This window comes from Lepisosteus platostomus, chromosome 9, assembly GCF_059453375.1.
Source record: "Lepisosteus platostomus isolate fLepPlt1 chromosome 9, fLepPlt1.hap1, whole genome shotgun sequence".
Classification (NCBI taxonomy): Eukaryota; Metazoa; Chordata; class Actinopteri; order Semionotiformes; family Lepisosteidae; genus Lepisosteus; species Lepisosteus platostomus.
Genome location: NC_142619.1, coordinates 60,171,135 through 60,184,064, shown reverse-complemented (window position 1 = coordinate 60,184,064; position 12,930 = coordinate 60,171,135). Strand labels below are relative to the sequence as shown.

At 39.1% G+C, this 12,930-nt stretch overlaps 1 protein-coding gene across 4 annotated transcripts in view; it reads right to left on the bottom strand.

Moving 5' to 3' along the window:
* The window catches only part of LOC148655355 (anoctamin-4), a 121,668-nt gene that overhangs the window by 31,272 nt on the left and 77,466 nt on the right, over window positions 1–12,930 (bottom strand). For all 4 annotated transcript variants that reach the window (XM_088645930.1, XM_088645927.1, XM_088645928.1 and 1 more), the window contains 6 exons: window positions 9,012–9,118; window positions 7,108–7,163; window positions 6,570–6,691; window positions 5,749–5,883; window positions 4,202–4,298; window positions 1,414–1,474 (listed from right to left, as the gene is read on the bottom strand). In XM_088645930.1, the coding sequence (XP_088502056.1) occupies window positions 1,414–1,474; window positions 4,202–4,298; window positions 5,749–5,883; window positions 6,570–6,691; window positions 7,108–7,163; window positions 9,012–9,118 (578 nt within the window). The remainder of the gene's footprint in view (window positions 1–1,413; window positions 1,475–4,201; window positions 4,299–5,748; window positions 5,884–6,569; window positions 6,692–7,107; window positions 7,164–9,011; window positions 9,119–12,930) is intronic.

The window sequence follows — 12,930 nt, the reverse complement described above, 5'->3', positions numbered from 1 at the left end:
CCTCCTGTGATCTCAAACTCGGCAGCACCAGAAGGAACAGAAGGGTGCCCACATGCATTCCAGTTGAAAGTACAACAGAGGGTTTCTAACTGCCTGCGACAATGTGAAACGGTGTGAAAGGATTCTGCACAGAACACACAAACTTCTGAGTAATCTCATGAATGCTGAGTCAATGAGGGTATTCAGTCTGATCCAGGATCAGATGCTGAATGCGGTCCTTGGATCATTTAACATCTAACAAAGGCAGAGAATGTGATCTGAATCCTCTGTTTTGTCATTTAAAGTTGTTTACCATGTTCGGCATAAAATATGTTTATAATAGTTCCTTCGTAGTCTTGTTTTTCACACATTTTTATTCATAAAACATCAGTGTTTTTTTGTAGGTTGTAGATTTTGAAATACATTAATAAACAAAACCACAACTGTACTTCTTTCCAAACATGCTGAACAGCTCTGAAAAGAGAATTTAGGGCAAATAATGTATTCTTTTTCAGTCAGACTACCTTGAATCTCACTCAGAGATGCTTTGACATGCTTCAATCTGTGTCAAAACCTTGATCTGTGCTGATGCCCAATCTGTCTTCTGGGGGATTAGCTGTTTGCCTTTTTAGTTTGCATCATTTAACAATGAGCAGAATCAGGGTTATCTGGAACAGATTTTGTGTCTCAGTGAGGCATGTACACGTGTTCTCATACAGAGAGTGTAGCTCAAAAGATCTCAGTCCCAGGTCAGAAAGGTAGTGTATACTGTATCTCCACTTCAGTCTTCAGTCCATGACCATGATACTGTATGTCAGAAATCTAAACATGATCACAAACTATTCCACAGCACCATTCACTTCCTTCAGTGCTTTCTAACAAAACCCTGAATGAACACAACTTGGTACAGTTCAGCAAAGCTCCCTGTGGACAGGTACCTGAACTTACTCAGCGCTCATGACTCTTCTTATGCACCTCATTCGCAGGGCAATGAGACTGCTACCGTGCTGGTTGGCAATTTGAGGAATCATGGTAGTATTTTGTTGTATGTTGCTAAAATGACACTAAAGGAGCACTTAAAAGACACATGAATTCTATAATAAAAAAAATCTGAAGCCTAACTCTAAGCTCTAGGTTGCAACACACCCTGAACTGAGCCCTAACTTGGGCTCTACAACCTAATGCTTCCCTTAGCTCTAAACAATCGTTGCCCAATTCCTAACCAAAACCCTCTGCAATCATGGCCTACTGTAAATCAACCCTACACCTTAGAGAGGTAACCAGGAAGGTGAAATCAAAGTGTTTAACTGTCATAGTTTGTGATTAAATAATTAATGTTACAACAATTATCCAGCACTCCATACTGTACAGATGAATACTAAAGTCAGTACAGACCACAGAGGTACATTATGCTGAAAAATGACATGAACTCACCCCATACTGCCATGAAAACAGCGAAGAACACAGTGGCTCCATTGTCAAAGAGATGTGTGACCTACAGTTATAGAAGAAACAAATCATAAACATCGAGCACTTTGCGAACCATAATTCTGCGCATTCAAATACCTACAGTATATAATATTGTATCATCTCCCTCATGGAAAATGTGTGCATAAACATTCAAATTTCCACAATTCAAAAACACATCTCAATTTGAGCACAAAATGAGTGTAATCATAATGCTCTGTATGTCAAAAACAAAGTTTTCACAATTTAACTTTGCATGATAATCTTTCATTTGTAAACTTTCTATTAACTGAATCTGAATTCTAAACTGATGAATTAGTCACCTCAAACCTGAAAATACTATTAGGAAATAAGGAAGTTCACATATAAAGGTTGAGTGGGTACAGAATTATAAGAAGACTAGAGAGTTATTGTCCCTCTTAAGAGACTGATCAAAACCACTCATGAACTCACTTAGATTAACATTAAACAGTCTATGATTCAATGTTAATTTTAGTTTAATATTAATATTGTTCAAACCAGGGTCCAGCTTCAACAACATAGCTGTGTAGCTTGTTCCATTCTCCCACAACCCTTTGTGTAAAGAAGTGCCTCCTGTTTTCAGTTTTAAATGCACTTCCACATACAGTAGTTTTCACTTGTGTCCTAGTTTTATGACAAAACTGTTAAGCAATGTTAGTTTGGCAGCTTGAGATTGTGAAGACTATTGGTAAGGCATGTTTAACATATAATGGACTAGTTTGTTTTAGTTTGTGTCCAGAACAGGTCTAGCCTAAAAACTAGAGATTGTTGAAAAATTGTTTATATTACTTGCTTACATTAAGAAAGCAGGAAACATCATTGGAGCCTCCCTTCGGTCCATTCAGGACATCTACCACCAACGCTGCACACACAGAGCCTCCAGTATCGTGGACGATCCCTCCCACCCCTCCTGCAACCTCTTTGCCCTCCTACCATCTGGTAAAAGGTTTCGCAGTATAGGGGCCAGCTCCACCAGACTCCATAACAGCTTTTTTCCACAGGCTGTCAGGCTCCTCAACACCCTGGTACCTACTGCACCTACTACCAAATCTGGAAACATTGTATTCGCTGTATTCTTTGCACAATGCTGTAAAGTAAATTGCACTCGGCACATTGCACTTTCTGTCCCCTGTACCCTGTCAGAAATGTCTATGTCTACATTGTCTTGTCAGTGTCTTGCCTATATTCGCACCGTAGACCTGGAGAACGATATCTCACTCCTCTGTACACCTGTATATGACTGGATTGACTAATAAACTTGAACTTGAAACTGTAAATAATTGAATATTGCTTGAAAGTGTAAAACACTGATACTGTATATTCTAAACACTTATCAAATGAGGTGTTTTCTAAAACTTCATATAACTTTATTAGTGTTACAAGATAGTTCTTTGTTCCCACCGCAGTAGTAAATGATTATATGAGTTATATGATTATATGATACTTTTCATCTGTATCACATTTCTTTAGACAGTAAGCAGGAAATATACAGTGGCCTCCAAATGGATAGATAGAAAATGCAGAGATTAGTCCGAGAAACTGCCTGTGCACTGATCAAAGATGATCAATTGTAAATAACAGCTCTTGATCCAATCAGACCAAAACCGAAAAGGAAATTAAAAGAAACACAGAGAAATACTAACATTGGCATCTTACATCAGACCAGCACCAGTTCTTTTTAAAAATATGTTTTACCTTAGCCTTTTCAAAACTTTGTGAAATATTCAAAATTCAGAAATATGTATTCAGACAGTTTACATTAAACTTATACTAAAGATGCTACTATTAAGTGAAATTGACTGTTTGGAAGCTTTACTTTAATTCCGATAATACCATTCATATATTTAAAAACAAATGAAAGATTCCAGGTTAATTCAAAAGCATTAGTATATAATATATACTAATATTCATAATAATATAACAAATACAGTTACCATGATGCTGAAAACTCTTAATTTTTGCTTTATTTTTTGTTAGCATGTTGATGATTGGCTGTGTCTGACTAAATCACATTGCAGGTTTCCCCCTACTGTACTATTTTCAAAATCAAAATACAATCTCATGAAGAGAAAAGCTTCTGCAAATAAGATTCTTGATCACTTAATTTGCCTTAATTTATTTTTGTGACACAAAAGCAAATAGAAGATTTTCTCACTTATTCATATTTCCTATTGTGTTTTTGTTCAGATACCACAATCCAGGAATCCAAGAGCTTCTATTGCTATCTGGGTAGACTTGACAAGTAACCAGTCTGGGAATGACAAATCTCTCTCGCAGACATCCAACGTTTCAGAAATGTGATACCCACAGGAAAGCTGGTAGCTTCTTTTCAATCTGTGATTCCAGAGCGTGCTGCTCTGATGCTCTCTGAAGGTGGGGCAGAGCTCAGAATGGTAACAGTATATCCAGTCAGGCCCTGGTACATTATTACCAAGAGACCTAGGAGAATTTAGGAGAGTATTGCACACTCCTAGACAGACAGTAGCCCCTAAGGCTGTTTGGATTAATCTGAAAGTTTTAGGCACATGTTCTCCATTCCTGTAGCTTTCACAACAGAAGAGCAAAACAACCTGCCTGACCAATGATCTTATTGCATTGTTTTTCTGCAGCTCAACAGCTTGCGAGATTCCAACTTTGCAGATATCACTGTATCATACGTGTCAGCACAAAAATATAAATGATCATACTCCTGCATGGTCGAAGGTGCAGTTGTACGCTGAAAATATCACAGTACCTTGGCGTAGACACAGCTGTCCGACAGTCTCATGTAAGGGCAGTACTTGTCACACAGAGGACACATGATGATGTCTGTTGCTTGGCAGACTTCTTTACTGAAAGAGCAAAAACATTAATTATACACCACAAATGATGACTTAAAATACAACACCATTGCCTTAATAAATGGCAATATTAAAAACCATTAGATAAATAGATACTCAGTATGTATGCAGTACACAGCAAATCATACTGATATATACAGTATATACTGAATATACTGTGCACAATGTTTTTAGTTTCTTTTTCCATCCAATTCAATAGTTCCTAGGAAAAAGCTTTTGCAAAGGGTGAGTAGGAGACATATTGTACACTATTAACTGATAAAAAGCATCAGGATAAAAAGATTAAACATTGTATTTTGGATGGTTGCAACCATTGTGTGTTGTGTTTAAATCCTTGTTAATGCAACATGTAACGCTATGGAGATATGAGCTGGAGCACAACAGAAGTAGATATTTAAAGCCAATTGCCAACCACAATTTGTCCAGCTAAAAAAAGGCAGATCTGTGTCAATACATTTGTGAAACTGTAAATAATTGAATATTGCTTGAAAGTGTAAAACACTGATACTGTATATTCTAAACACTTATCAAATGAGGTGTTTTCTAAAACTTCATATAACTTTATTAGTGTTACAAGATAGTTCTTTGTTCCCACCGCAGTAGTAAATGATTATATGAGTTATATGATTATATGATACTTTTCATCTGTATCACATTTCTTTAGACAGTAAGCAGGAAATATACAGTGGCCTCCAAATGGATAGATAGAAAATGCAGAGATTAGTCCGAGAAACTGCCTGTGCACTGATCAAAGATGATCAATTGTAAATAACAGCTCTTGATCCAATCAGACCAAAACCGAAAAGGAAATTAAAAGAAACACAGAGAAATACTAACATTGGCATCTTACATCAGACCAGCACCAGTTCTTTTTAAAAATATGTTTTACCTTAGCCTTTTCAAAACTTTGTGAAATATTCAAAATTCAGAAATATGTATTCAGACAGTTTACATTAAACAACTTCTACTAAAGATGCTACTATTAAGTGAAATTGACTGTTCGGAAGCTTTACTTTAATTCTGATAATACCATTCATATATTTAAAAAAAAAAGAAAAAATCCAGGTTGATTCAAAAGCATTAGTATAATATATACTAATATTCATAATATTAGTATACGTTTGCAAAGATTACTAGTGCTTATAGACAATTTTCTTTGTCAGTGCCTATTTATTTATTTAACTCACTTTAATTACAAGCCTTTTAATGTCAGTATGAGTTATCAAATTCACCAAAACCAACAGTATGTGCCTTACCCAGCCATATCTGTGCTGTAAGAAACTGTAAGCTGTTACTGTAAGAAAACAAGGGCTTACTCAATTAGTTACGTACTCCATGAATTCACTTCACTCAAGGAATCTCTCTGTTGCTCTGTGGTGATCAAGACACATGGTAAGCTCATGAGTCTCGATCACTATTCAGTTTCTCGCTGTGATGATACCTGACTTGGCAGCTGTCCAGGGTGAAAACGCCATACAGAAAGACCAGGAGTCCAACCACTGCAGTAGGGAAGAGCATCCCGGTGTACCAGCCCAGCCAGGCAAAGTACAGCCCAATCTTCTCACCAAAATACCGGCTGTGGAAAAATGACAACCTCTCACTGTGCAAGTCGAAGTGCTTCATCATTGCGGCCTTTCCCCCACATGATCTGTGCAATAATTCAGCTTTTCATTCTATTGTATTTTGTCCTTCAAAGCGAGTTTTCCTTCGACACATCGATTCAGAACCATACCAGCTGCATGGAAATGTGAGGACAGGCTTTCTGCTTCTGTTGTGATTGAGAGTAAAGACTGTAGGTTTATTTATTTGGAGGGGCAAGGGGAACTTAAAAGGCATCAGAATACACCATGCAGGGCAAATATTGTCTAATAGCTGTTGTTTAGGAATATGGTTTGACATGGAGGCACAGAGCATGAATTCCAATGCAATAGGTAACAAGAATTACCAAATACACCACAATTAATGTGTTAATGTGTGACCTGGCTCAACACATTGTTAACTGTGAAGCTGTGCAAGGTTTTCCAGGTGTCATGGGGAATAAATGCTAATTATGTTTAATAAGACGGTGATACCAGAAATCCCAGCGCAGAGATTTCATTTGACTCATCAGTGTTGTGTAATGTTTGTAGGAAAATGAGCAGATAAGTCATTATCAGTTGTACAAGGAAGCATGGAAAAACTGAATGCAGTAATCTTGTTTTGTTTCAGTACTACTGCTATCAGTAATGAAAGAGCCGCGGCCCAAATACACAAGGTAATTACCGTATGAGATCCAAAGGCTGATATTTATACCATACTCCCCACCAGGCCCAGCACTCATACAGGAGGTGCCTGTGGTTCTCTGCTCCATGGGTCCTTATTGAATTCTTACTCCTGTAGCTCCCCTGTGGGGACAGAGAGGAATTGTCTTGGATTTGTCCGAAGAGATAACATGATAACTCCAGGACAGAAACTGCTTTAATTTTGAACAGGAACACCCATCTCTCAGAGACCCACAAACCCATTTCACGGTTTGCCAAAAACAATACGTTAGCCAGCATGTAGTGGCTACACCTCTCTTCCGTTGAAATGTTATCAGCCAGCGTTGCAAGAGACAAGAAGCAAAGACCAGAATCAAGGCCCGTTGGCATGACATGCAGAGAAAATCTTTTAAAGTAATAACTACATTCTCACTGAGTTACATACAAAATATAAAGAAAATGTCATGATTAAAGCAATGACAGACTTAATCTATTCAGAACAAAACATAGTAAGACCGAAATGTACAATAGCTATAGAGAAAGTGATTCAGACAGAATACCTCATGAAGGGGGAATGCTGCTTCGTAGGAACTATTGGTCAGAAGTCGATTCAGGCCTATAGACAAAACAGAATGTGTTGAAACCCTTCTGACCCCTCATTGTCAGAAAGCATTCTGGGTAATGACCACTGTCACCCATAGCCTATCCCAGGAGCACAGGGCACCACATCACAGGTGGGCTGCCCACGAAAGGTCACACACACAGGGACAATCCAGCATGTCTTTGCAAGGTAAGAATAAAGGTAGAAACACGCAGACGCCACACAGAAGGTGCCTCATGTCAGAATCAGAGCCGAGGCACAAGAGAAAGGAGGCAGAAGTACTAACTGCCGTACCGCCTTAAGAGTTATGAACAGGTGTAGCACAGGGCCAGATGCCTTCCTTCTTACACCTGCGCCTTTACAACCGAATTACCCCTAGACGGGCCACTGCTGAATCCCACGTATTCCTGTCCCCACGTCTCCTGTAGTCGGTTCGCATTTACTTTGTGACAATTTTGCATGTAGCTGGCAGTAAGCTAATACTAAGTTACTGTAGCTAATACGGGCGGAGAGGTGGCTCTGTGGCTAAGGATCTGTGCCTGTGGCTGGAAGGTTGCCAGTTCAAATCCCGCAGCCGGCAGAGGAATCCTACTCCACTGGGCCCCTGAGCAAGGCCCTTAACCCCAACTGCTCCGCTGACCCTGCGCTCTGACCCCAAGCTTCTCTCCCTGTCTGTGTGTCTCATGGAGAGCAAGCTTGGGTATGTGGAAAGACGAATTCCTCATGCAAGAAATTGTATATGGCCAATAAAGTGATCTGATCTTACAGGTACAGCTAGAATTCCCTTCCAAAATTATATGTAGTCCCTTCATGTTTCTGATCCTCCTTAACTGGTAGCCTGGGGGAGGAAGACCTTCAGAATGAAACATGAGCCATGGAACAGCTGGACACTGGGTGTGTACGCATTTAAAACTCTGAACAAGAAGCGCGTCTTTACACGAAGGGTTGTGGGAATCTGGTTCAAGCTACTTTGCCATGTTTTTGAAACCTCCTATTACATCTCGTATTAAAATGGTTGTCTTCCTCCCGAACTTTCCGTGATAACACCATTTTCTGGCTCTGAAGTTCATCAGTGCAATAAGTCAAAAAGTGAATCTTGTAGCAGTGAAAACTCATGTTTTGGTCACTGCGACCCAGCCAGCACGCACTGACATACTGTAGCGCCTTACTTGATGCCGTATTTTGTTCTTTCAACAGAAGACTGGCTGAACGGCTGGGTCACTAACAAGTCTCCTGGGCCGGGGCTGAGATTCGGGAAGATGAGCCTGTGTCACCCAGGCCTGCTCTCTACCCACGGCACTGTAGTTGTCCTAGTTTCCTACCTCACTTACTAACTAACTGCACAAAGGAATGGAAGATGAATGAACAAGCATCAGATGAAAAAGCACATGTTTGTTAGTCAATGAATATTAGAGCAGTCCTGTAAAATAAATGTTTGTCACTCGATGTATATTTTATTTTGTGGACTGCACTAATACTTATAGTGGAATATTAAAGTGACATTCCATCGTGAATTCCTGTTTTAATCGATTGTTGGTGTCTGATTAAGAAGTTCAGAACAACGTAAGAAAGGCTGCAAACAACAGGAGACAATTTGGCCAGTCTACTGTGTTTGGTTTTAAGTAACGGATTGATCTGAGGATCTCCTCCATCTCCTCCTGAGGAGAAGCCAGGGAATTGGCTTTAATGAGGTGGCTGGTAGCATGTTCCATACTCCCACAACCCTTTGTGTAAAGAAGTTGCTCCTGCTTAAAGGCATGATTCCTTTTTAATTGTCATAAAAGGTCTGTGGTCAACATAGAAAAAGAATAAAGGGGAAAGCTTATAGCCCACATCAGCATAATAATGGTTACAATTACTCACCAATCTTATTCTTCCCTTCTTCATATTTTATCCTTTGGAGAATGTGATGAACTATTCGGCTTCTTGTGGCATTGTTGAAGAATGTGTCTTTGTTGTTGATAATAAAGCTGTAAAAAAAGAAATCTTTTACGTCCCCAGCATCATTAGAAATTGGGTTTCTAAAACAACCATCCACACCATAACAAGAAATAAATATATATTTTTCCCACTAACATTCTGGTACCATCTGTGTGTTTGATGTAAACAGAAAGGTCCTCAGTTCCACTGGTGTTTTCCTTGAGGACTTCTCGAAAGGATAATTATATTTTGCATCCATTATATTATTTAATATATACAGAATTAAAATGCATGCAACCTTCACTTGTTTAATGTTACAAACATTCAATCAATTTGAATTATACTTATATTAGTGGTAAACATTAAACAATTTTAGCCAAATTTATATATACTGTATATATGTAACTATTGAATTTTTGCCAAATGTATCATTAAAATGATACGTTGTACATTACTACATTAAAATAGTAATCAGAAATTCTGTGAAACCGTCAAGCAGAAAAAAGGCAAAAACGCTGATTCTTCAGGAAGGAAGAGGACCATTCTTAAGTTTGATGGGAGCAGTTCTGTGCTTAAATATTTTTATTATCCACAATAGAGAAAATGACTCTAAGACTCCGATTCAGAGAGTTTCATAGTACATAGCTAATGAGGGACAGGGAACTAAAGCAAATAGAAATATTATGATATTTAATTGAGTTTAAAGGGCCAGCTACAGAGCTCATACTGTACAGTAATACAAAACAAGAAAAGTCTCTATTTCAGCCATGATGAGCTCAGTTGAATATTCACTCAGCTACCTAAGTAGCACCCATTTTTCAGGGAGCATTGAACACGATGTCATAACGGGCTTTTCTTTGAAGGGAGAATCAGCTGAGGTACTGTACTTATAATAATGTAAATATACTGTAAATATATACTGTTAATATACTGTAAATATATAATGTAAATAATAATACTTACAAATCGTGTAAAATGCCTATATCTTTCAACAACAGTCTCAAAAAGACATTGAAGTGGATTATGCCAATCCATCTTTTTAAGTACCACCACAGCTTATTTGGCTATAAACAGAATGATTTCAAGCAAAATGCTATTATTCTGTTATAAGGTGAAATAAAACATGTGGATCTGTTAATACTATAACAACATTCATTTTAATAGGATGGCTAAGCTACCGTAGATAAAGGCATGGTTAATGTGCAGCGGAGTTCTGCGGTGCCAGTGGTAATTATACTGAAATTGTTTTTTTATTAAACACAGGGGAAAAGGCAGATAAGGGGGCCTCTAAAGCCTTTTTCATATTATCCTTCTGAAGCCAAACGCATTCTTTCATAACAGGGTATTACAGTTTACCTTGGTGAAGAGGCTTGTGTTACAGTTCTCCAAAAAACAGAATGTTTAACACTCAAATCTGTCTAAAATGTGCAAATGCAAAACAAGTCATTGAATAAAAAGCAGTGGGATACCTTATAATACAAGATTTCATGCAATCATCTGGTCTTTAGGAGCATCCCACACAATCTCAAAGGGACAGGTGGCAAACCAAAGAAATCCAACCAATACACACAGTTTCAAAGCATGCTGCAAAGAATGGAAACAGAAACCAGCTTTCAAATGGCAGGGCACAACAGAAAGTGAAATGTGTGTGTCAACAGCAAGCATGGTAGCTTTTTTCTAACTCTTCACTGATGGTTCTTTAAAAAAAATCAACAACCTGATGCTGCTCATTTCCCACAGCGTTTGTCAGACACATGAAAGGTGCATTTTAGGATCCATTTATGTAGTTCTATAGGTGTTCAGTGTTTTATAATGTATTCGACTTTCCTCTGTTCTCACAAGTATCTCCCCACGGTCTTTGATCATCCATTTCATTCCCTCCGAAAGCTTGTCACCGAGCTTAGCATGGGGTGTTTGTATACCGATATTCCCCTTGGGGATAAAGCATGCAGATACTGTATTTGCCTGGCAGAAAACCTGACTAGTTTCCTCGATTTTAAAATAGCACAGAAAAAAGACTGCAAAAAAAGAGCAAATATTTGCTGTATTATAGGTCTAGCCTGAAAAAATTCCAATAGAAAGAAGGCAAATCTACAAAGTCCAATTCCTTTGCAAATTCACAGATCACCCTAAGACTGAATAATTTAACTGCATGTAAAATGGTTGTGATGCATGGGATCCTGAAAGATCCCAGAGGTCTTCAAATACAGTACACACAGCAGCCATCCTGCACCAGCAGATCAGGAGGAGAAGTGGGAAATTACTCCACCAGCTGAATTAAAGGGGAACTTCAGCTAGGTCAGTTTGTACTCACCCAAAGTGGGATTCCCTTAATACTCTTTCCAAATGATACATGGGTTCTTTAGTGACCGAGTATTCAGGAACTGCATTTAAAATCTCACTCAAAAGAAGGCATCTCTTACAGCACAGTATCCCCAGAGTTTGTAAGAGCGGACTAAAAACGGTTTATTATCCTGAAATTAACGAAAGATCGCAGCTTATTTGGAGTGAATTGGTTTTAGAAGTAAACCAGTATAGTAACTTGCCATCAAAAGACAGTGGCTAGCCGAAACCTGAACATATTCATGCTGCAGTTACTGTAGCTGCAGGACTCTTGTTTCTTAAAGAGGCCCATCACTTCTAGAACAATCAAAGAAGCCTGAAGCTTCTAGAATATTGTCAGACTGATCAGAGAACCAAAGCTTCTAGAACACTGTCAAAGCCCAAAGCTTCTAAGACCATCACTGAAGCTGAATTCAAAATTCACACCCCTATTTTTACCCCCGGGTCACAATTACACCCCATCCCCCTGTCCTGAAGATTACTGAGCTAGGGAACTGTAAAAGTACTGGAATGTACACTTATGTTCATTTTATAATATTCCAGAAAACAGAAAACTGTGCTGTACTGTATTTCTTCTCTCAGGTCCTTTTGCTATTTGCCACATATATGTTGATCTGCATGGTGTACTACATACTGTAACGCAACGGGGGCTCTGGCGGGCGCCCTTGCCGCATCTGGTCGGCCCCATCCCGACTGGAGGCTCGAACCCGGGACTTCCGCGTCTCTCTGCAGCGACCTAGCCCCGTGAGCTAAAGAGAGATCTCTCTACAGCCCAGTAGCTGTAGTCCTGCTATCACAGGGAAGGGCGGTGACGTCACCTGCTCTGGTACGCCGGCTCTTACACAGTGCCTGTCGGCCGTAAGCGTTACAATACTATATACTGTATGTGTGTGGAATAGAAGAGCTCTTCCCAGTATATGCATTTTTTGTTATTCATGGATAGTTTAGGAACATACTGTATGCTGCCTGAATAAGGAGAACAGGGTGTGCTCTATAGTAATTCAAAGGCATCTCTTCGTGTAACATCGTTTTAGTTGAGTACCTTAAGCCAAAAACAGGTGTATTGTGTGCTGATCTGGATATCCCTATGCAACGGCAAAATATCCTTTTAAATAAATAATATTCACCTGTTTTCATCAATTTCCAAATGGACAGCACCCCTGTGAATTACAAGCTAGGCAGCAACATTACCCTTCAGGTCTCATAAGTGAGGAGAAGCTGAGCTTTGTCAGTTCTGGTATGGGAGACTTCTATGGAAAACCAGGGGATACTGTGCTGCAGAGGAAGTCATCCTTCAGAAGGGATGTCAACCTGAGGTCCTGTCTGCATACTCAGTAAAGAGCCCATGATTCTTTTGAATATGTAGCAGTGTAAACTCTGTTGTCCCCGATTAGACTCCCTAGGGATTCCCCAAACTGTAGACCCAGTGATTTTATTTCAACTTTCATTTTATAAGACTGGAGTCACTGCAAGTGAACTAAAATGAAAAATGTTCAGGTGGGGAGCTGTGTCAGCATGC